Consider the following 26,343-nt stretch of genomic DNA (forward strand, 5'->3'; position numbering starts at 1 on the left):
AGTAAAAGTAAAGATTCTTTTTAAAAGGAATATCATGCCCACTAATAACACAAGTGTAGTAAACACACATATCCACATACACACACACACACCCTTTGCCCACTATAACGCCGACATTTACATGAGACTAATACAGGTTCGTAAGGCTAGATTCTTGGTGGTTACACACTGTGCCTGATTAATTTTTAAGCTGGAACCAATAGGACCAGATTTGTGATGTAGGTACAACTTCTTTAGTATGTGAAACGGTTTGGACTAGAGCAGGAGAGGAGGCAGGTTTCATTCAGGAGGTTGTTGTAGTGGACTAGCTCAGAGAGGATAGAAAACGCAGTAAGTTGCTACTATGCCATCGCAATGGAAGCAGACAGAGGAGTGAGGAAGACATTTCAGAGAAAAAAGACTGCAGATGGTTATTTTAACATTGGAGTAAAAAGCAGAGGAGGAGTAAAATGGGAACTCCAAGTTTTTAATTTTCGCTAACATAAAAAACAGACTTAAATAGTCAGATAGTTAACAGATGGAATGTGGAGCCGAAGAAACAGGTAGAGCCAGGCTGTAATGAAAACCGGGCAGCGTATAATTGGAGACGACATGGCAGGTACAGTGGAGCGAAAGCTCAGGTTTCAGAACAGTGAAGTTCGCAAACATGCTAAGATGTTTTCCAGTGTAAACTGTCTGTGAATACTTGATTCACTTTACCTGTTTTATATACCCAGTGAACAGTCTCCTGCATTAAGAAATTTATTACTGAGATGTGTATGTATCAGAAGAAAGATAATTTTTTTTAAATCCTAATATTTTTATTAAATCATTTCTATGGCCATTGGAAAAGCCCTGTATCACATGAAATTTCAAATGTCTATAAAATGTTAATTTCTTAAAAAGAAGGAGAGAACACTGTGTTTGAAAGAGTACCCTCCCAAAGTCTTATGAGACTAATATACAAGATCAAAACCCTCTCTCTCCAACTGTACTGTAATGACAGAAATTGTGCATCTATAAACAACAGGCTGAAGGAGCCAAATCCCTTTAAAACTACAATACATTTTTCTAAACTTATCAGCATTATAAGTTCAGAAATTCTTCATATTACTTCTTTGAGTTTAGTGATTTTAAATGTAATTAAGAGTCCATTAGTATTTTGTACTCCAGCTATAGGTTAATAAACTTTTTTTTCTTGTTAATATACTAGAGGTTAAAATCTTGGTAACATTCTATTCAAAAATATTTTTGAAACACTGTGTTTTGAAAAAAATATTCATTTTCATCATATTTTATTTCAGCCCCTATGGTGTATAAATATAATTATTGAAAGGTTTTGAGAATGTTAAAAGTGAAATGTTGAGTTTTCCCAGGTAAAAATTGAGATAACTATTGCAGCCATTGTCCCAGTGATGTTATGTGGAGACAAATTGATTTGTGCCAAATTATTTTTTCTTTAATGACAATGCATGTATTTATATAACTCTTTTTTTGTTTCCACTTCTTTAAAGCTTCACACTGACCAAGATAAAGGAGATGGGAATTTAAAATACATATTAACAGGAGATGGGGCTGGCAACATATTCGTCATAGATGAAAACACAGGAGATATTCATGCTGCAAAGAAATTAGACAGAGAAGAAAAATCCCTGTACATTCTTCGTGCCAAGGCTATAGACAGAAAGACTGGGCGACAGGTGGAACCTGAATCTGAATTTATCATTAAAATACATGATATCAATGACAATGAACCAAAATTCACAAAAGACTTATACACTGCCAGCGTTCCTGAAATGTCTGGAGTAGGTAGGTATATGCTAATCCATGCAAACTAACTTTTTTATGTGTTTGCTAAGGTGATACTATAGACATTCAGACGTATGATGTATAGCCTGTTTCCGGATAAGAACTATAACTAAAGCTAGTATTTAATGTTATCTACTCCATTTTTAAGTATTCCCAGTGCTATATATATTTAATGTTTCCTGCTATGTTGTCACTGATATCTAAAGTGATTAGTAGTGAGGACAATTACTCTGCTGCATTTCAACTATTTTCAGCTCAACTGGACTGCCATTCAACTGGCAGTCGAGTTGAGTACATTTTTTTGTCTAAAATGAAAGGAATACAAATAGTATCAGTAGTCTGGGACACTTTTGCTTGCATTATTTTGCATAATAACAACTAATGCTCTTGCATTTGACAAATTTCTTTTGATCATCTCATTTGATGACTGAAACAACATAATGTTGTAGGCGTGGGAAATACAACTTCAAATCCCCATTCTATTAATTAGGAAACCAAGATTCAGAAAGATTAAGCAATGGAATTAAGATCAAATGACTTGGTAGCATCACAACAATATTTGAATTCTGTTCACTTACGTGTCATTTCAATTCCTATCATGCAAACTAAAAATAATTGTTTCATTTTTAAGGCTACCCATAATTTTAAATACCATTTGGTATGCACAATATTTTACCATTTACCATGGTATTTTAAATACCATTTGGTATGCACAATATTTTACCATTTACCATGGTATTTTAAATACCATTTGGTATGCATTATTATTTTATCTGTATGTCTGACTACAGTTAGCTCCACTTTTATGAAAAGTTTAGATTAGTTAATGACATAAGAGCTGACTTTAAATCATGACATAGTTCTAAAAATAAACATCAAAAATAAGCTTACTATAATATCTAAACTGTGAAACTGATTTTCACAAATTAATGCTATTTATTTTAATATTATTTTAAAAATCAGCTTTAAGTATATAATTTTGACATTATTCTCGTTAGTGCATTTTCCAGTCTAAAATAATTTTATGAGGAAAATAAACATATCCATGCTTTACTGAGTGACTGATCTAAAAGGTTTCTTAACTTTTTTGCCACGTAGTCAGAAGAACAAAGAGTTTATTTAAAAAGTCATAATTTTCTCTAACAGCAAATAAAATCTCATCTGGCTTAGAAAACTACAGTTCTAAAGCCTTTTCAGGCATTCATTTCAATAATATGAAAGGGACTTATCAAATTAAAAGGAGTCCTATACCATTACAAAGCCGCGGATGAAATATGAGCAGCTGTGTTCTCTTAAATAATTTAAAATATGTATTATCTTGGTCCAGTTCCATGAAATGTACTGGAGTAGTCCAGGGAGGTCAACCAGAAGGCCAGGGTAGATATCCATCATGTTCTCTTTGTGGGATTACAATGGGGATGCAGATATATCTAAAAACTATACTCTCCACCTCAACTTGCTATCAATGAACATTCTAATGAAGTCTGGTATTCTTAAAAAAAAATAAATGTTTTTTTTGTTATAGACATTTTGTCAGATATTTTGACACTTAACAGTACACACACTTTCACTTTTCCTTCTCTGAAAAGGTGTGATACACTTATAGGAGTAAAAAATATAATTAAGATGGCAGAGATATTTGGTTATATTTTGATAATAATTGCTTTAATTTGTAAAACTTTGAATTTTCAGTGCATTACCTCATTTTAGAAATCACAATATTTGTTAGAAACTATTTCTATTTAAACTAAATGACCTGGGTTTTCTCCTATATTATTTTGCATATTTAATGCAATATTATCACCCATACAGGGGTGGGCAAAAGTAGGTGTACAGCTATAATACAAATAAATAATCCAATAATCAATACATAATGATAGAAGAATGGACTCCATTTCATGTATTCACAACTGTAAACCTACTTTTGACAACCCCTATAGACCCAATTCAAACATGTTCTTCCTCACCTGAAGTACAGATACAGTCTAGATTCTATTAGTACTTACAGTGTTTGTAATAAGACCAGGAGTGGACTGAGCACATCTACATTTTATTTCTTAAAGCCCTCCTCTTGCTCAAAGCTCCTAATAAAATTCAGAATACACAATTTATGCATGGAAGAGGGCTTGCTTGTAATCTTGTCCAAAATGCCCCTCCTATAATGCAATCCATACTTCTTTTAAATAAGATTTAAATTGTGGGCAGTACAATTTCTGATAATTGCAGAAATTAAAAAATAAGAATTCGGGCCATTGACAGTTGCATTTCTTCCTTCTACAATTACAAAAAAAAGTAAAAACCAAAGCAGGCAACAATGTGGCCCTGGCTGCAGTTTTTGGTGATAATAAATACAGATGAGAACTACAGGGAAGTCTTAGTCCTGTTTATACAGGATAGTTATTATCCTCTATTATTATTATTAACATCACAGCATTACTTGCTTCTTCCTTGGCCCACCCAGAGACTTTATATGTGTATCTATCTTTAAATATATAAATATTTACATGTAGAGATATACTAGATTTTTCATATATGTTAATAAATAAATAAAAATGAGCCTAAAAGAGTTAAACTGACTTGCTCCACCATACACAAAGACAGTTGATTACAATGCTAATTTTTTTTAAAAAGGTTGAGCCTTGGCTGGTGTTGCTCAGTGGATTGAGCATCGGCCTACTAACAGAAGAGTTGCTGGTTTGATTCCTGGTTGGGGCACAGTGCTGGCCTGCAGGCCCAGCCCCCACTTTGGGGCTTTTGCAAAAGGCAACCTGTCTGTGTGTTTCCTCACATATCAATGTTTCTTCCTTCTCACCCTCCCTTTCTCAAATAAATAAATGAAATCTTTAAAAAATGTTGATAAGTGACAAATAGCAGGATAAATATAGTGCTTTACTATTTTTCTCTGCTGTATAATTGTTGTGCTTAGGTAAAATATAGTTTGAAAAGCTTCTAATTTTATTACAGTCTTAGTAACTCTTTCTAATTTTATTCTTTTAAGAATGGTCCCCTCCCTCGGTAATATTAAATACAAATAAGATAGACATGGGAGGGAGGAACTGCATTTTACAGTAAGATTTTCTAGCATTTTTAGTGAGTTACTCTTACTTACTAAAATAAATATTTTATTAAAAATAAAGATAAACTCGTTATAATTTTGCAGATGTGATTTACTCTTCTTTTCCTTATACAAATAACTGCTTACAGGGCGAAACTAAAAGGATGTCATACTATATGTAAACCACACACTGACAGTTAAAGCCCATGCATCATCAAATAATAAAGAATGCATCTACAAATCAATAAGCACACGATGATTTAATTATAATGCTATTTTTAGTATATTAGTGAATTTGATTTAAGTCAAAGAGTTGAAAAACGATTAACTAAACTTTGGGGGTAAATAGACTCTTATACAAAAAATAAAATTTCTTTTTTATTCTAGACCCTTCTTTCCAAAGTTCTCCTCTGACATTCTCCGTATTGCTCTCTTCTTGTTTATTTTTTTATTTTTTCAATATATTTTATCTCCTTTTCCTTTCTTAATAACTGTTCTTGATTTTCCCTCTGCTCGTTTCTCTCAAAATCATATGCATATTTCATTTTAATTATCAGAATCATGTGCCCCTCTCCCTTTTTAGTTGAAATCCAATGATTCCAATTAACTATTGAAGTCTGAAACACCTTATCATCTGAGCAGAATGCATGATCTGGGTACTATGTGAAGATATAAAATGATAAATAAGATATATCCTTATTCAGGAACATAGTTAGAGGTGCCCCATCTGTGAATTCAATATGCAACATGTACCATGATACCCACAACACCAGACAAGCCAGTTAGGAAAGTATTTAGCATAAAGTTTCTTTCCTCAGATTGGTGAGGTTGAACTCCATGCCCATCACCTCCTAGGTGGGTGATCATTAGCCACCTCTAAATGCCCCAGGGCCTAGCACTATGTTTATTATTAGGATAAAGTAATAATACAAATCAAGTGCTGAGAACTCTGCACATGGTAGCAGGGAGGTCACTTTGCTTTGGTCTAGCTAGAACATTAGTGCGTTAGTGGGTATTTTCTATGTAATAAAAAAGTACATCTGGGATTGACTGAGTTAGTTGCACTGTATCTTCTCACAGGAAATACCAATTCCACTGCAGTTAAGGAAACAGAGGCCTCAAGAAGAACTAAGCTTCTCATCTTTTGATAATTTATTTGAAGAACACAAAAGCTTTGTTGAATGTATCATATTAAATATGTTGTTAGGAAATGAGCTGTTAGTTTAATCTTAATGCACAACATATTAATTTTATGAATTTGCATTTACATATACATGTAAAATTCAAAAACATTCACCACAACTCAACTAGACCAGTTATGGGTGTAATATATGTGGGGTATTAATGTATATGAGAGGGCATTGTCCCAAAGAATATTAAAACCTATGTAAGAATGAAAAGTCATATGTAGTATATTGGAAAATGCCATACAAACTCATTTTTCCCAAAGTAGGCTTCAGTTAATAGTAATTTTACAATTATGCTTTGGCTCTTTATAGAGAGCTAATGAAATATAAGAAAAAATTATCAACATATTATATTATGTTCAGATTCTGAAGCTAACTCCTTTAAGACTTTTAAAAATCTCTTTAAAATATTATTTGTGAAAAAGTTTGAAGAATATAATTTAAATTTTATAAAATAAAATTAAACATAGATTAATATTAAATTATAGTATTATACATTATAGAATTATACATTTTTTCACTCTAAAGGAAAGTCTACTGACTATATGTCTAATATGTACCTTTAATATGTAGCTAATAATATGGCTAATAATATGTAGCTTATCAATAGCTATAATCAAATATGACTGTTAGCTACATCTTAAAGGGGGCAACACTTGATAATATATATATATATATATATATATATATATATATTGCATATAAAACCATTGCAGGTCAATTTTATATCATTTTATCTGCTTGTTCGTTTTTATTAAAAAGAGCCTCTCCATTTCCATTCTATTTACAATATACAGTCAATTTACCAGAGTAAAAAGCAGCATTTGTCTAATTGTATTCATCATTGTGATATGACACGTTTCATTTTGAGATAGCTCAAACCATGAATGCAAAGAGTATTTAAATTTTAAAAAGAATTAAAGACAAAGGTGAGCTTTTTTTCAGGCAGCAAAATTTAAACGTGTTTCTTCAAACTAACCACGGTCTATCAATAGCAATTTTTTGATAAGATAGTTTCTAATTCAGAAGCATTTCAGTGTCTATGTTTGGGTGGGGATTCATGTAGGTACATCTGTCACACAAGTGACTGCGACAGATGCAGACGATGCCAACTACGGAAACAGTGCCAAAGTGGTCTACAGCATATTACAAGGACAGCCATATTTCTCAGTGGACCCAGAATCAGGTACCAGCTTTTAACCTGACCTCTTTCTCACTACATAATGCATCTGGATATGCCATTAATTTCTATATTTTTCTGTATTTCAAAAGCTAGCTGTTCAGTATATGTTTCTACTTATTCCCCATAGTTGTTACATGTGAATAACAAATTTCCTATAATTTATAGAGATTATTTGAATCATGAGGTCTTTGGATTATGTACTGAGTTTAAATTTGTGACACTGAATACGAAATTTCAGACAGTCGAATGAACACAATAAACTAATGAACAAAACAGAAATAGAAGCATAGTTACATAGAGCAGACTGGCTGCCCTTGGAGCAGAGGGGAGGGCAGGGTGAAGGATGCTGAGGAGATTAACCCAAGAACATTAGCACACGAACCATGGACATGGACAATGACACGGGGAGTAACTGAGGGAGGGGAGTGGGCGGGGCTCGGTGGAGGCGGGTAAAGGGAGAAAAAGCGAGAATTATAATAGCATAAACAATATAAATTTTTAAAAGTCACAGAACTTCAGCACTTTGTGTGTCATAGGAAATATTCAAACCTAAAGAATGGGGCAATCATCAAAATTAAGTTGGTCTAATGATTTTTGAAGTTCATTTTTTTATTAATCAAAAGATAATCACGTTGATTTAGAAAGACTCGAATCCTGAACAGTTGCCAATGGAAGAATCCTTTCTGTTCTGTCAATTATGTTAAATTGGTTAGAAATTGAAGTGCACATTTAAGTACACCAACATTTTATCTCTTTGTTATGATTAACCTCTGTAAAATGGACCTTGCTGAGCTTAAATTTAAAATCAGTAATTGAATTATAAAATACGTCTCTGCTTTTCCAAAAGGCATTATAAAAACGGCTTTGCCGGACATGAGCCGAGAAAACAGAGAGCAGTACCAAGTGGTGATTCAAGCCAAGGACATGGGCGGCCAGATGGGAGGCCTGTCGGGGACCACCACCGTGAACATCACGCTCACGGACGTCAACAACAACCCCCCTCGATTTCCCCAGAGTAAGAAAGGTCTCCGTGGTTTCACGTCCAAAGGCTTGTCCAACACGCCGTAAACAGAGGCTAATAGTTGTACTGATAGTTTCACTTCATTTCTCTGCAAAAAGGCAAAGCTGCTGCACTCGTCCCTACAAAATATCAGTTTCCCAGGAATGAAAAGTCATTATGATCATTCTTATCAGTGAGAAGTAGGTAGTTGGAGAAAACATGCAAATAATATTTTTTGGTAACTTTTTCTTGTTCTATATTTAGAAGAGTAGTAAAGTTTTCCAGACTACCTTTTGCAACCTTCCCTATGACCAACTTGGTGTTTTGTTTTGTTTTGTTTTTTCTTTATCTCTTTCTTGGTTGGGAGTGTGGACTCTCAGATCTCACTGCCTGGCTTCAAATCTCATGCTTACAATTTGTCTTGCCTTAGTTCTCCTGTCTGTGCATAAGAATTATAATTCCTTATTTAACTGATTCTGAAACCCAGATTTGGTGCTTTAACAATCTCTGAAATCAGATACCATATTAAAGTCAATGTAGGTTGCTTCACTTGGCAGCATTTTTCATTTTCTTAGAGGCCCATAGAGTTATGTTTCTGTCTATGTTTGGGTGGGGATCCATGTAGGTACATCTGTCTATGTGCCTAATTAATACATTTGTATTTTGAATACATAGTTGGAAACGATATAACATGCTTTCAGGGACAGCACAGTGCAAAATAGTGGTTGGTTAGAACTGCAGGAAACAGCAACAGTCATATCCCAATTAAAGGCATTAACACATAATATATAAAAATATAAATTTATTGCCTATCCCTCTGTTAGAATATAAAACAAATGCTTAAGAGCTTAAAAATAAACTAAATATTTACAACTTATCTAGACAAACATTGTCACACACTTTTATATGAATTAAATTATTTAAAAGATTTATTTGACTCTTGCCCTCAGTCAAAGTTCTGGATTCTAATACTAGGCCTGCAATCAATTATCTGCATAACCTTGGGACATTCACTCATCTTTCTGGAACTTATATGTCTCATTTACAAAATGAGAGTGCTCTGCCTTTGTAAGTTATTTTTCCAACTTAATAAATCTATAATTTTTGACAGCTTAAAATTCAATATGGTGAAAAACTCTCCCAATTTAAAATTATTTAAGTAGAAAGGTCAAAGGAAATAAAGGATTTTTGTTATCCAAAGATGAAATGCTCAAAAGAGCGCCTGTTTAATTTTCAGGTACGTATCTGTTTAATTCTCCTGAGTCTGCACCTCTCGGAACCCACCTTGGAAGAATAAAAGCCAGCGACCCCGATGTGGGGGAGAACGCGGAGATGGAATATCGCATTGCCCAGGGAGAGGGAGCCGACATGTTCGACGTCCTCACTGACAAGGAGACACAGGAAGGGATTATAACTGTCAAACAGGTTACTCTTTGCTGTCTTCATTTTTTCCTTGAGCACTTTATGGTTGATTTTTGCTTTCCAGTTAAGGGAAGAAAAACCTAGGGTTTATTTTCCCATCCTTTACATGCTGTCTATCTTTCATGGAAGCAGGAATAGTTGTGATTTCACTTCAAGTTAAACACCTTTATTATTGACACTTAAAAAGTGATACAAACCCTCAACTGTTTGTGATTATAGAAGACACCAATCAAACTGGGGTTAGGTAACTTCCAAAGTGCATGTTTTGTGTTTATCCACAGCGGCAAAATAGGCATGCAGTCACCACTTCATTGAATGATTTTTTTTAGCACATTTACCTTTTTAAATATTCTATTCAAGGTAAAAAAATCTGCAGATGCTATTTGCTTTATGTTGGATTTACTGATTTTTAATGTAGTGTGGGAGAATATTTTGAAGCTTTATATATCCAGTTAAATATTAATTACTTTCTATTGTCCTGATTGTTTGCTTTCATTCATTTCTTGCTTTTCACAGTGTTAAGATTAATAAAATAGTTTTATTAATACCAGTTTTAGAAATGTAGGACCTAAGGAAGCAACTTATATGAATGCTTTGACAAATCTCTACTTTATTCTATATATCTTCTCATTTTAACTTTGTACAATTTTAGTAATAATAATAGTAATAGTAAAAATAATCTATATATATACATTAGATTACAAACCTGTGACCACAACAATGTGACATATAAGTGAGAATTGGTATTAATGTATTTTCCATAATATTCAGTTACATCCTGTAAATAAACATAAGACAGAAATATTTCCTAACTTATTTGATATGCCTATGAAGTAATAATTTGGAAAACTACTTAAAAATTAAGAATGCTGGTTATTAAACATTAAAGTCATCTTCCATTGTCATGCCCGCTCTATTAGATTAATTTATTTTCTTTTATTTAATTCCAGAATTTAGATTTTGAAAATAAAATGCTGTACACTTTAAGAGTAGATGCGAGTAACACACACCCAGACCCACGATTTCTACACCTGGGACCGTTCAAAGACACAGCTGTGGTCAAAATATCCGTTGAGGACGTGGACGAGCCCCCTGTGTTCAGTAAGATCTCTTACCTGATAGAGGCAGACGAAGATGTGAAGGAGGGCAGCATCATCGGGCAGGTGACAGCATTCGACCCAGATGCCGTGAACAATTTCATAAAGTAAGGGTTTTGAGAAAATCTAGGTTTGCAGAAAAATAATAATCTCACCATTTGTATGCTATGTGAAAAAATTATACTGCACAATGTAATTTGTACTAGTTGATCAGATACAAATACTTTCCTATACAAAGTTCTTACCAGGACTGTCTTATAAGTACTCTACATATATTTAATATTTAATTTGACTCATCACTTCACAAGGTAGACCTTATTACACCTGCCTGAAGATGAGAAGACTAGGGTACTAAGCATTTAAATAACTTGGTAAATAATTAGTCAGTATCAAGCTGGATTTGAACATTAGGCTGTTGGTCTTCAGAGTCTGGGATTTTTAATCCCTTAGCTCTTGTGATGCTATCTTCTAGTACCTCTTGGGTAAATGATAGTTCAGATAATACGTGATCCAAATAAATTTAAAAATTATTCTTCTAGAAATGTTATTAAAAGAGACCTTGGAAATTGTTGAAATATCTTCTTTTGATAACAGTCATGAGGGATACGATATATAATGCCTATTGGAGAATTAATGTCCAATATAGCTAAATTATATGCTAATGACAAAATTAGTGAAGAGTAAAAAATTACTCTTCAGATAAAAAGTAACTTATTGACAAACTATTGAGCATTCGTCAGTATGAATGAGACCAAGTCTTCATAATCTGTATATGCTTTTCTCATTCCTTTGGCATAATACCTTGAATATTTGGAATTCAATGAATGTTGGTTAAATTGAGAGAGGCACTCTGACCTTCATGTTGTCAAGGGTGTTTGTTTATTCAGAGAACATCAGTGGCTTTATCAAGCTGTATCAGTTTAACATTTCTCCTTACACAAATTTTTATTAATTATTAAATAATAAGCAACAACATATATGTTCCATGAGTATAATTGTGGCATGAAATTCATGGTATGAAATTGTCAAACAAGTTGGCTATATTTTCCTCCATAAAAGAATTGCTGGCTTATTAAGCATTTTCTCTGAACTAGAACTGTCTAACAAGCTTTATATTTTAGCTCATTGAAGCCTCACTACAAATTTATAAGGTAGTTACTACTGTTATCACCCACATTTTACAGAAGTATAAACTGAGCTGCAAAGAGTTTAAGGAACTTTCTCAAGGACTCAGCACAATTAGCAAAGGGAGAATTCAAACTCTTGTTGATCTGAATGTATAGCCAGTTCTCTACCAAATGTATTGTACTCTGCTTTCTTACTATGCTTATTAATTAAAGGTAATTAATAAGATGTCCATTCATTGACCAATCCACTAAATTCAGTGGTACAAAGCAGTACTCAAAGACAAAATTATGCAAAAGGAAAAACAGGGCTTTTGCCCACTCAGATTTTGGTCTTGTTTCTCTTTTCTTTTTCCATTGACCACAATATGGAATTACATAAGCTCTCACTATAGGCATGTTTGCTTAAAAATTATGGCCTTATTTTTACTCTTCATTTTTAACAAACCTAATGAAATATTACTGACCAGAAAAGAACTGCAAAAATATAAATGATATGATTTAGTAAAGTCCAGTATATTAATATACCCATTAAAACATCACCAAAATCAAGATGGTGTACAAATATCTTATGCTTTTCTCATATTCCTTTGTAACACTCCCCTCTCAAACTTCCTGGAACCCAACCTCATTCTCAGGCTAACACTGTTCTGCTTTCTGTCAACATAGATTTGATTAGATTGGATTTTCTTGAATTTATACAAATGAAGTCATACAGTGATTATCCTCTTTTGTCTAAGTTATTTCACTTAGTAAAACTGTCTTAGATTTTTCCATGTTGTTAAGATTGTTCTATGTTGTTGTGTGCATCAATAATTTATTTTTTTAATTCCAGTGTATGGGACTATCACAATTTGCTTATCTATTCACTTATTGGTTAACATTTTGAGTTATTCAAAATATGTGAATATTACAATACACTTATACACATTTGTATCTCCATTTTTAATTAAGTAGAGCTCATACGATATACATATAGGAGTGTACTTTTATTAATTGTGAATATTTGACAATATCATTATTTCTTAAACTTCTATTGCATAAAATAACACACTGTCACACAGGTGACACAGTGCTGACAACATTTTAGATTGTTTGGGGACATTCACACATGCGTGTGTGCACACACTTATCCTGTTCTATGCCTGGTGATATCAGGACACAGTTTCACAAGTAACCTTTCTGGGTCAAAGCATTTCAAAAAAGCTTCTGCACACACTTTTCCTGTTCTATACCTGATTGCATCAGGGTACAATCTCAGAAGTAAAATTTCTGGGTAAAAAACTAATAGTAAAATTTGCAACCTAAAGGTAGCTGATGAATTTTTAAGTTCAAAGCTCTCTCAGAATTATATGGTTTTTATGGGAATTAAAAACTTGAAAAGACAGTGAACAGCAGTTTTACCAATAAAATCTCAAGGATTATGACAGAAGAAAAATATTGGAGACAAATTGAATCTCAAAATATGTAACTAAAATTATATTGCCAAGAGTGCCAATGCTTAAGGCCATTCCTGAAAATATATCATATAGACTGCCTCCTGTTAGCATAGCAATGTATGAAAAAATGCTTTAGATATCTAATTACAGTGTACAAACTCAGCAATGATTTAACAAGGAGGTAACATTGTAGTTGTGGCTCTTTTGTTTTCTCTGATTGCATTTAGAAGAATGACTGATGCCCAGAGCAGAAATAGGCTATGATAATCATCATGGAAAAACATTTTCTATGGAAAGCTTGGGAAGTAATGCTCACCCACCAGTACATCTGTTCATCAAACATATTTTCTGAAATACATCTGCCACTCGTGATATGAGATTATGGGTACAATTAGCAGCTGTTGTCAGCTTTGCTTTGCTTTATTAGTAATCATGGATTCCCTAGGTTATAGGTTTGATAATAAGCTTTACAGCTTTTGAAAAAAAAAACATGTTCTTTCATTTCAAACCTATTTTATGCTCAAAATATTTAAAGTTCAGTGAAATTTTAAAGAGTTCTTTCCTGCAGTCAAATTGAGGGTAAGTCCAAAACAAACTTTCTAGTGAGAAATGAGTTATGCCTTGATAAAATCTACTTGATTCCACCATAAACTGCAATAAGAGAATAAGTGCTTTCATATATGTGACTCCCTGATATTTCCTGATTTTATCCCAAGGATTCAAATAATAAGAATTTTTAAAAAGTCACTAATATCTGCAAAGTTTGTTCAAACTTTATAGTCACATCTCTTTTTAATAGGGAATGAAAGTTTCATAATTCATAGCCAGAAAACACATTTTTGAAAAGCAGAGCATGGGGAGGAAAGCACATAGGTATAGCCCGATGATATCAAATTAGTCAACAAAGTGCCTGAAATTAAGTAAAGGAAAGGAATGCTATCTGACATGTTTCTTCATGTTATCATTTTGTTCTGATGTTTGTCATTTAATTTACATGTTTTATATTATAGTAGGTGAAAATACAGGGATCTGATGTATTAATGGTAGAACATGTAAAAAGAAGCAAATTACCAAAACCAGATTTCAGCTTCCAGAGGTTCAGTTCTCTTGTGATTTTTATTTATTCACTGTCTTCAGCCTGTATGATTGGATGTAGTCTCTGAGGAAGATATCATTCAAAAAAGCATGCCAGAGATCTTTTTTTATATTATTATTCAAATTCCATGTGAGGAGATCAAGAAAATGTTTTAATAGGTAATCTGCTGGACCAGACATAGCTTTTTTGAGTGTCAAGTGTTTATTGGGTTCTTTCTGGTCATTTGCTATAATCCAGTGTATTTATTATTAATAGGTAAACCAGAAGGTTGAAAATAGAATACTGGCTACTAAGTAGAAGAAAATGATAACCTGGGCTTTGAAAAATGGCAGGGCATTATTTGCACTAGGGCAAATTTCTGAGTATATTGGAAGTTGGTAGTGTTAATGTTGAAGTGAGCTATTGCTAAATCATTACAGTGATAGATCTTCCTGAATTCTTAACTTGAAAACAGTGCCTTTCAAGTTTGAACCTAAGTGTAGAGCAACTGAATTTCCAACTTAGTCTGATTTCATAGAAGCTCTAAGTGACTCAAACCTGGATTTGTACAATGTTAGAACTGGTAACTGTTTCTCCATTTATAAAAACCTTCATGCTAATATCTGGGGCAAGTAGCGATGGGCACAAAGGCATATTTATTTTCCTTTCTGATCATTAATGTAAATAGATCATTAATGAAAACAATCTATTTGATTTCATTTTAACATCATTAAGCAATGGAGATTAAAAAATATATATGATTTCCATCCTTCATTTTAATATATTAATAGAAACCCTAAAAATATAAACTATCTCAGATGCTTATGAGTTTCTGGTTAAAAATTAATACAATTTTTGTTTTTAGGATAAACACATATAATGTTTTATATATTTTCATATATTCATTATTTATTAATATATCTATGTTTCTAAATATTCTCTACCTAGGATTTTGTACACCAGAACATAGCTAGTCTTGGGCAGTTACTGTGTGTCATGAGAGTTTTTCCAAACCCATCAAATGCTTTTTATAATAATTATATAAGAAATTCACAACAATAGTTATTGAAAAAGTGAGGGAACACTACTATTTCCAGGAAGCAGTGTCATTCATTGAATTACCCTCCCCAAACACAAGAAGGTGATTGAGCCAAGGTTCCATATTTTGGGAGTGAGGTACAGAAAAAAACCTAGGAACATATATTTAAATTGTTTCCCACGTTTGAGATGCATATACGAGGCCTGTCTGGAAATAGTCCAGTCGTTGTTAAAATAACAAGAACAGTTTCCACAACATCCATGTTAACTGGCAGCCAAGGAGAGTGGACTGGAATGTGCATATTGGTGAACAATGATGACTTCACTATACTAGTCAGTGGGGGCAGTAGATGCCACAAAGTGAGCATGTGTACTGTGTGGCCATCACATTCAAAATGACTGAGCCAATAGAGCAATTAACCTGCATCAAATTTTGCATTAAGCTTGAATATTCCTCAGCAGAAACTATTCAGATAATTCAGAAGGCCACAGTTATGGGCAACTGGTGATTGGCAGCTTCATCAGAAAAACGTGCCCACTCATACATCCATGTCTCACGCAGAGTGTTTTTGTGAAACATCAAATTACCCATGGATGCAGCCCCCTACAGCTCAGACGTGGTGCCCTGCAACTTCTGCCTTTTCCCAAAACTAAAATCATCTTTGAAAGGGAAGAGATTTAAGACCATCCATGAGATTCAGGAAAATACAACAGGGCAGCTGATGGTGACTGGGAGAACTGTGTGAGGTACCACAGTGCCTAATTTGAAGGGGACTGAGGTATACTTGTCCTATGTATTACCGTATCTTTTATCTTCTTTAGAAAATGCCTCTATATTTTATATTACATGGCTGGGTACCTTCTGGATAAGCCTTTGTATCTATGCCCCAAATTCACTTTAAAGCCATATTTATGAGTCTGAACAAACCACTATACAAAGTTTATTGGAAAATAAATTAGGCAAGCACAAGAATGTACTATGTTAAATTGTTTAAATTAATTTTTAATTCTAAGTTTACTAACATATATGCCTTATGTTCAGTGTAGCTCATATAATACACTAACTTATATGTTCTTTATTAAAACAACCCAAACCAAAAATACTCTATCATTTAGATAAATGTATTTTCATCCTATTCATTCAATGTTTAAAAATTGCCAATATTTTACAATGTTTATAAACCTAAATACCTATTACTTATGTTTATCAAAGTCCATGCCTGATAGTAAATATATTATAGATTTATGATTGGAACCATAATTCCTTAATTTCTTGAACTAAAAGGACTTCATTTGTTAAGTGCTTGTAATGGATACCTAACAAAGACATTAGTTATTAATCAGCCCATTAGTTATCTGTTACTAGTCTTTTTTTATGAGTGAAGTGACTTATTTTGTTTATTATTAGTATTTAAATTATACTTTATTTATTATGCTATTACAGTTGTCCCAAGTTTCCCCCTTTGTCCCTCCCTACAGTATCCCTCACTCCCTTAGGCCATCCCCACTTCATTGTTCATTCCCATGGGTCATGCTTATAAGTTCTTTGGCTACTACATTTTCTATTCTGTACTCTACATCCCCATGGCTATTCTGCAACTACCTGTTTGTACTTTGTCATCCCTCACCTCTTCACCCATTCTTCCACAACACCCTCCCTTCTGGCAACCATCAAACCTTTCTCTGTATCCATAATTCTGTCTCTGTTCTTCTTGTTTTGATTAGTTTGTCTTTGAGAGTCAATTGTTGATAAATATGTATTTATTGCTGCTTAATCGTTTATAGTTTTGATTTATTCTTTTTTAAAAATAAGCCTCCTTACAATTTCATATAATAATGGTTTCCTGATGAACTCTTTTAGATTTTTTCTTGTGTGGGAAACTCTTTATTTGTCCTTTGATTCTAAATGATATCTTTGCTGGCTAGAGCAGTCTTGGCTATAGGTCTTTGTTTTTCATGACTTTGAATATTTCTTGCCAATCTCTTCTTGCCTGAAAAGTTTCTTTTAAGAAATCAGCTGACAGTCTTATGGGAACTTCCATGTAAGTAACTAACTGATTTTATCTTTGCTGCTTTTAAGATTTTATCTTTATCTTTGACCTTTGGCATTTTAATCATGATGTGTCTTGGAGTGAGCCTCTATCAATCCATCTTGTTTGGGACTCTGTGCTTCTTAAACTTGCATGTCTATTTCCTTCACCAAATTAAGGAAGTTTTAGTACATTATTTTTCAAATAGATAACCAATTTCTTGCTCTTTTTTTATCCTTCTGGAACCCTTATGATACAAATATTGGAATATTTCAAGTTTCTCCAGAGACTGTCTTCATTTATTTGTATTTTTTTCTTGTTATTCTAATGGGTGTTTTTTTTTTGTTTGTTTCTTATGTTCTAAATCATTGATTTGATTCTCAGCATCGTGCACTCCACCATTGGTTCCCTGCAAATTGTTCTTTTGTTTAATTAGTGTATTCTTCATTTCTGACTGGATCTTTTTTATGCTGTCGAGGTCCTCACTAAGTCCTTGAACATCCTTATAACCAGTGATTTGAACTCTGCATCTCATAGATTGTTATCTCCATTTTGTTCAGTTATTTTTCTGGAGTTTTGAACTTTTTTTTGTTCATGTGGGCCACGTTTCTTTGTCTCCTCATTTTGGCAGGCTCCTTGTGTTTGTTTCTGTGTGTTTCCTAGGGCTGTTATAAATCCCTGTCTTGGTAGTGTTGCCTAATGTAATAGGGTCTTTTAGAGTCCAGTGGCACAGCCCCCTGTATTACTCAAGCTGGTCACTTGAGGTGTACCCTTCATGGGAGGTGAGTACTCCCTCTTCTTGTAGTTGAGCTTAGTTGCTTTGGGAAGTCAAAGGGAGGGATTTATTCAGGTCAGTCAGCTTCGAGGACTGACTAAAACCACTGGCCACCAATCTCTGTCTTCTGTGGAATATCAGCTATGCAGAGGCAGGTTGGTGGTGCTTTGACATGGTCTGTAGCTGTCCACTGGGTGTGCAGGCTCTGGAGTTTCTTGGGTGACCCAGGCCAAGGTCAGCCCCTACCTGTGTTTTGCCTGGGGCCATCGTGCCTGAGCTATAAAGTAATCTGAGATGGCTGTTAATTGTGCTAGGCTTGGAGACTCCCAAGCAAAGCCAAGCTATGAATCTTGGCTGGCTGCTGCTAGTGTTTGGTCAGGGGGGCACTTAGCAAAAGATATGGGAGCTCACTGAGGCCAGCCGTTGCTTGTTTGAGAAGATTTAGGAAGTTGTGAAGCATGAGCTAAGATTGCTGATTTTGCCATTCATATGGAAAATTCACTGTTAACAGCTTAGGTGGGCACTAAGTTGGGTAAAACATAGTCTCAGAGGATCTCCAGGGTGGGGAATATAGTGTTAGCCTGGCTCTGTGGCTCTATCGTGGGAAGTTTTGAAAAGGGATAATGGCCTCTGCCCAGCTTTCTGTTCAGGAGAAAGCTGTCCATCGGCTCTTGCCTTGTGCCAGGCACTTCATTTTCTCCCTGTAAGCCACTGATACATTTTAAGCTGCCAATCCAGTGCTGGAGATCAGAGTATATCAGTCTGAGCACGTTTGTATGTGGGTTCTTTAAGAGGGACAATTTGGGACTCAAGCAATTTATTCTATGGGCTCAGTCCCTCCTGGTTTTTGCAGTAACCAGAAGCATGTTCTTTCCCTTCCTAACCAGTTTATCCCATGGTCTGTCATCTTGCTATATGACCTTTTTTCCATGTATTTGCTACATAAAACTCACCTAAGAATTTGTTAGGAATTCAGAATCCCAGCTCCCACGAATTTGTTTTTAACAAGATTCCCATGTAATTCATATATGTTAGTATTTTACTTTTCTGTTTTCTTCTATTTTTAAAGGTTCGTGTGATTAGTTTAGGGCCATCTAGATAATCAATGTTAATCTCCATCTCTATATTTTAACCTTGATCACATCTGCAAAATAACTCCTGTGGGATAAAGTAACATTATCACAAGTTCCAGGAATATGGAGATGGACATCTTTTATGGAATGGCATTATTTTGCAAACCACAGAATGATAGGAAGTCTATGGTGATGTCTTCCATATCTAGACCTAATAAGAGATATATATGTTGCTAATGACATTGAATCTTTATTTGGTGTAGGTTGGAGGGATAAATTGGAGGAAGACATTTGATTCAGCTTAAATATTTTGTTATGAAGAGAGTCAATCAAAAGCAATTTTACTACAGTCCTTCTGCATTTGCTTATGCTCTTAAAGACTCTGCAGACACGTGTTCTTATGTGATTTTTTAAAATATAATTTGTATTTATCCAATGCAATCAACTATCCCAAGTTTAAAATAAATGCTTAATATGTCTCAAACACTGCACGGATCTGTAATAAGGTACTAAATCAAGTGACAATTAGAAGCTTACCTACAAGCAGCCGCAAAGGTTTATGATTATAAATAATCACTTCAAAGTACATATAATCATAGAATTGAAACAGAAAAATACATCAAATTGTTTAAATAGCAATTACATTACATAAAAATTTTAAAAAGGTTCTCAGCATTTTACTGGTTATGTTTTATCAGAACATGGTGTGAATCACCGATTGTGTGAACTAATAATCTTAAAACGATACTTGGATTTAGGACTTTCTTTCCTGTCAGATACTCCATTGATCGGCACACTGACGCGGACTCAATTTTCAGCATCCACGCAGAAAACGGCTCTATTTTCACCTTAAAGCCCCTGGACCGGGAATCGTCTCCCTGGCACAACATCACCATTATAGCCACAGAGTTAAGTAAGTGGGAAAGACAACCACCTGAACACATTCTTTTTCACCAAAGTGGTAGAATAATGACATTAAAAAAGACTCTTGTTTCTTGAGTGGAAGGATTATATCATTAAAAAGATCTGAGAGGAATCATTTCGAGTGGGTTGCCTTTTTAATTATTTTAATGATTATTAAATATTCATCTCTTTTAAACTTGATTTTCTTGATACTTTCCTATAAGATAGAAAAAAATCAAACCTCATTACATTAATCAGTTTAAGAAAGGTATCTCTTACAAATAATAGTTTTTTATCCATCATGTTCTCCTCTTTTTATCATGCTTTCCCTGTGGACCATGTGAGACAGCTGAGATGCCCATGAGCAATGCAGCCGAGTGGTGAACACCACATAAACGACCTGTTGCTAAGCTGCAAATGGGGAGAGTGGTATCACTGCTTCTCAGTACATAGTACTGAACTCTCATCCATGTTCTCATTGCAGATAACTCAAAACAAAGCAGCCACGTCCCGGTCTTCATCAGAATTCTAGATATAAATGACCATGCTCCAGAATTTGCCATGTACTATGAAACTTTTGTTTGTGAAAATGCAAAACCTGGGCAGGTAAATAAAATTATTTTGAACTTTAAAAATGATATTTTTTCTTTACAAAGTTGATGACATTGCCTTACTTTACTTGAATGTGTCTTTTTTATTTTTCATACAAACTATTGTCAGTCTTTTGTGTGGCTTAGCTTCCTTTACCACAAAACTCACAATGATCTAAAAAAGAGTATTTAAATATGTTTTTTTAATTATGGAATCCATGTTAACACAGGAAAAAATATAATATATGCTTTCATTCATGTACCAGTCCTAGCTGGATTCATAATTATGTTGATACTGAATTATAATCAGAATGGAAATACATTTAAAAAACATAAAATTGAAATAAATTGTTCTCTGTTAGTATAAAGGGAATCAATCATCATTTTGTTGATTTTATTTTGTCACTTTTAGTTGCTCAGAATATTTTGGTCTAATATAAGCTATATTTTGTTTGCTATTTTTCAACTTGAATACTAGTGACATTAAAATAAATATTTTAAGTCCTCTACAGAGAAATACTTCAGATAGCTCTAAAATAATTTTAAGCAAAGTCAAAATATGTTTATTTTCGACACTGCTACAGTACCTTACAAATGACGGTAATGGCATAAATATTACTGAGAGAAGTTTTAACCAATTATTTAGGTATTTCTTTAAGAAAATGTAGGTAAATGAATCCTGTATAATGTGATTATTTTTTAATATAGAAAATATAAGTGAAATACAGTCTTCTGTTCCAATAGAGACTGTAGTGGACTGAGTGTTTCTATTCTTCCCAACCTTCATATATTGAAGCCCCCTAACCACTGTTGTGTATTTGTAGATGGGGCTCCTAAGGAAGAAATGGGTTTTAAAATGTCATTACGGTAGGACTCTGATCTAACCGGGTTAGTGTACTTTATAGAAGAGACTTCAGAGAGATCACGCTCTCTCCACGCACACCCAGGAAGGCAAGGCCAGATGGAGATTCACAGGGAGAAAGCAGACACCTGCATGCCAGGAAGTCATCTCTCACAAGAAGCCCACTGTACCTGTACCTTCATCTCAAAGTTTTCATTTCATTTTACCAACAATGAATCATTACAATGATTAGATTAAACATTATTTTTTTTCTTATCTTGCAACCAGTAATGAGCATATCCCCAGGTCAAAAAAATGTTTATTTTTAATTTGATGCTTAATATTTATAGCATAGTTATTAAACTATTTATCTATATACCTATTAATGAAAATTCACTTTATCAATAAAGTATTACTTTATCAGACAGTACTATATTGAGTACTATATAGTACATTTATATTTATACACTACTTGGTGTTATTTTTATTTGATATAATTCTAAAAGCAGGAATAATTTAATTTCATGTATACTCATATGCTTCCAAATATGTTATATATCTGATATGTCATATTCAGTAACTCCCATCATATGTGGACCATTGCTTATTTATTGGGCAACATTGATTTTAAATAATGTACATGTAATGTCTCATAATAATTTTAACATCAATTCTTCCAAAATATTGAGGTTGAAGATAGTTCTCATAAATATGTGGCCATTTAAAAAATCTTCATAGGTATATTAGTTTCTAATTAGTTTCCTTGTAATGGCCTCCATCACAGATTACCACAAATTAGATGGTTTAAACAATAAATTGAATCCTCGGACATAGTTCTAAACTCAGTGTGTCAGCATGTTCACGTTCTGTCTGAAGGCATAAGGGGACCATTATTTTTTGCTACTTCCTAACCTTGGCAGTTGCTTGGATCCCAAGTGACTCCAATCTCTGTCTCCACTGTTGCATGTCATGCTTCCTGTGTCTCTTTCTCTCATCCCAATTTCTCTCATTTTATGAGGATGTGGTATTAATTGGATTAGGACCCATGTCATCCAGTATGATCTCATATTAATTTGATTACATCTGCAAATAGCTTATTTCTCAATGAGAGCAAATTCATAGGTACTGGGAATTAGGACTTGGGCATAACTTTTGAAGGGGCACAAGCCAGCCACTGTTGGCTTATAGAGCTTCTTTATTCACTTGTCTATCAGTAGACTGTTTTATTTGTTCATACGAGTTACTCGTATGTTACAAATTAATGTTTTATAATGGTAAAGTATATTTGATATTGGCTAATAAAAATTTTAATATATACTACTGTCAAATGTTTATGGGTTTTCATATATTTGATATAAATTGATATTCTTGTAAAAATTGGCAAGGTTAAAAATGATATCTAGTTTAGGCCTCTGATGTGTATTCTCTATTAAAATATGCTTAAAGAATGGTCCACTTAATCATTAAAAAAACTCAGTTGTATAATTAAAGAAACACTGTTGTCTATGATATACATATTACTAAATAATAGATATGATTTTGCTATCCTGAAACAGGATATTGAGCAATAATATTAAGCCTTGTGTACATTTTTCTGTGTTATGCTTCAAATTTCTAAGGAGAAACAGTGGGTCCACTTTGCATCAATAATCATGCACTTTCAGAAGCATCATGTAAAAAGACATAAGGTGGCATGTCATTCTTTCAAAATGAATAAAACTATGATTTATATCAAATTATAGAGGATAACTCTTGACTAATGAGTATGCAGATTAGTGTGTCCAAAAAAGGTACATATAACACCCAAAGCAAAGCATACATTAAACCACTGTGAAATTCCAATAATAGTTTATCAAAGAGTGTCATGCTATGATATCTAAAAATGGTACAACATTTTTTAAGAGAAATTTGAAAGTCCAAGTAATTAATGACTGTGATGTCCAATCACACAAATTACAGGCCCTGGACTAGGAAAACAGACCCCTGATATGCAGCTCAATGTCTTTTCCACAACAAGTGCTTAGTGGAATTTTTGTGCACAACTCAACCTTGGCTGCTCCAAAGGCTACACTGCAATTCACCTGTGGCTCATCGTGGGCACAGCAAAGAGGTTCTGCGTTTTCTCTGAGTTGACATGGATCTTACAAAACTTTAGAAGCATTTTTTTCTATATCTTTTTAAACTTTTTGAACACCATTAATAGAAAGGCAAATATTTGAATGAAATATGTTTGTACTTGTACTTGTGGTGCCCCATAACTTTAAAAGTTTTGATTTCTGATACTATATGACATATTGCTCATTTCCCAAAACTGTATTTAGTAGTGTTTTTAATCTCTAGGAGGCAGTTATGCTAAGTGCTTCTGTTTTTTAATACATCTTTTGTGATCTCTCCCTTGGAGACAACCATTATCTAGTGGATACAACAGACTGGTAAAAAATTAATAACAAAAAACTGGTACTTTCTAAAATGTTCAAAGAAGATTGATACTGGAGTGATCAATTCTTGCTTGAAGGTCGGTTGCACACCGTGCTGGGCAAGAATCCAACAGTGAATCCTAGAGATACCCTGTATAGGAATATTGACGAACATTGTTTTATCCTTTTTTTTACATTTTATAATATGTTTTATTTCAATTATGTTTTGTGTAAGTTTTATTCTTAATTAAATGAGCCACAATAAATATAACCATTAAAACAAAAACAAAAATTTTGGCACAGTTTTCTGAGCTGACATATTTTTTGTTTCCTTAATTTCAGTGGCATATTTAAAGCACGAACGCTCATTAAAATTCTCTTGTAATAAATAACGAGAGTTGCTTTTTGTTGTGCTTTCTTTGATGTCCTTTGCTTCAGTTGATCCAGACTGTCAGTGTCATGGACAAAGATGACCCTCCCAGAGGCCACAAATTCTTCTTTGAACCAGTGCCAGAGTTTCCCCTCAATCCAAACTTCACTATTGTAGATAATAAAGGTATAGAACACTTTTTCATATCAAAAATTGAGATCATAAGGTGCAAAATTAAGAACTAATATGAGTTATCCCCTCCTCACTCATTTTTTTACAGATAATACAGCAGGAATCATGACTCGGAAAGATGGCTATAGCCGCCACAAAATGAGTACCTATCTCCTACCGGTCTTGATCTTTGACAACGATTATCCAATTCAAAGCAGCACCGGCACACTCACTATCCGGGTGTGTGCCTGCGACAGCCAAGGAAACATGCAGTCCTGCAGCGCACAGGCCTTGGTCCTGTCGGCCGGCCTGAGCACCGGAGCTCTGGTTGCCATCCTTCTCTGCGTCCTCATACTACTCGGTAAAGTTACACCCCGAATGCTATTGAACTTGCAGAATTCTCTCTGATTGCCCAGTGATCCTGAGCCGAAAAGCACTCTTCTCTGTAGCTAAAGACTGAATGCTTTAACTTTTTAAAAATAATTATCCTTTTAACCTGGAAAACAATTGAGTGTTTGTCTGTGGAGATGGGTCTAGTTTGCCAGAGATTTAAAAAAAAAGGTAAAATAGCTGATGATATTTTATATTTATTGCTTTTTAATCCCTACACAGTTTAGAGCTAATCATGGTCATTGTTCTAATGATTTTTAAGAATCAATTTAATATTTATATAGACACTATAAGGGAAATACTTTTATTCTTCTACAGAAAGACTAAATAACTTACATAAAGTCACTCATTTAGAAAGTGTTCTAACTACATTTAAAACCCAGATTATTTGAATTCAGAATTCTCCTTTCTAACCATTAGTCCCAAAACCAAAGTCTATCTTTACAAATACAAAACCATTATTAAGCTATGTACATCAGACATCTAAATGGCAAATGTATTTAAGTTTTCACAAGATAATTTTTTCATAAAATGTGTTATATGTAGATGTAATACATGAAATTAAAAGCTCATGTTCATTTAAACAAATTATCACTATGGCATTGTGGACTATGTAGTTGTTCAGTGTTTTCTAAATAAAGTCATGCTTCCAATGGCAAATGTTTTATTTGAGCATGCCCTAACAGGACAACGATTTAATTCAATTAAACAGTTGTTCCACTGTAAAACATTCCTCCAAAACTGTTTCCAGCAAATATTCATCCAAAATGCTTATGCTTGGGGCAGGAGATCTAGCCAAATTTATGTTCCAATGCCCATATGTGCTGGCTCCTTTTCACTGCAAATCTTTTCAAATTATCTGGATGAAATCCCTTTGGCCAGATATCCTTGTAGGACTTCAGTGGGGGATTGATGAAAGTGAGGGGAAGCTGCTATTTTTCCGTTAAAATGATCCAACTATTTAGAAACACATTTTCTTGGGGTGTCAGAACACGCATGCTATATCATCACCATCAGCAGTCCACATCTCCACCTGCTGCTACCAAGTTCGGCTCTTCAGTAATAAATTTTTGTATCCCCACGGAGATTAAATTTTGACCTACCCTTTTAGCTACGTGCCACTTGGATGCTTTTCATATTGTTTTATTTGCTCACATAGTTCTACTTTCCTAATTAATAACATAAAATCAGGTATATTTCAGAATAGATTTCTTCACATATTAACATAAGATGCACACATGCATAAAGATATGCATGCATACATGGGGGGAATGAAAGCACCCTCCCCAAATAAGTTTAGATATTATAGCATTCTTATACTAAATTGTAGATTTTCTTCTGCAGAAAATCCCAGAAGGCTTTTTTTTTTAATTCT

The 26,343-nt window shown here is 33.8% G+C and overlaps 1 protein-coding gene across 2 annotated transcripts in view; it reads left to right on the forward strand.

Moving 5' to 3' along the window:
* CDH9 (cadherin 9) overlaps positions 1-26,343 on the forward strand; it is a 60,996-nt gene that overhangs the window by 31,160 nt on the left and 3,493 nt on the right. Inside the window, exons 2-10 of one of the 2 annotated variants that reach the window (XM_037145371.2) lie at positions 1,494-1,788; positions 7,097-7,216; positions 8,061-8,228; positions 9,451-9,638; positions 10,586-10,839; positions 20,063-20,199; positions 20,674-20,795; positions 24,476-24,593; positions 24,688-24,939. In XM_037145371.2, the coding sequence (XP_037001266.2) occupies positions 1,494-1,788; positions 7,097-7,216; positions 8,061-8,228; positions 9,451-9,638; positions 10,586-10,839; positions 20,063-20,199; positions 20,674-20,795; positions 24,476-24,593; positions 24,688-24,939 (1,654 nt within the window). The remainder of the gene's footprint in view (positions 1-1,493; positions 1,789-7,096; positions 7,217-8,060; positions 8,229-9,450; positions 9,639-10,585; positions 10,840-20,062; positions 20,200-20,673; positions 20,796-24,475; positions 24,594-24,687; positions 24,940-26,343) is intronic. The other variant, XM_037145372.2, reaches the window with a different exon arrangement.

Source organism: Artibeus jamaicensis, unplaced genomic scaffold (genome assembly GCF_021234435.1).
Source record: "Artibeus jamaicensis isolate MK-2021 breed Jamaican fruit bat unplaced genomic scaffold, CSHL_Jam_final scaffold_369, whole genome shotgun sequence".
Classification (NCBI taxonomy): Eukaryota; Metazoa; Chordata; class Mammalia; order Chiroptera; family Phyllostomidae; genus Artibeus; species Artibeus jamaicensis.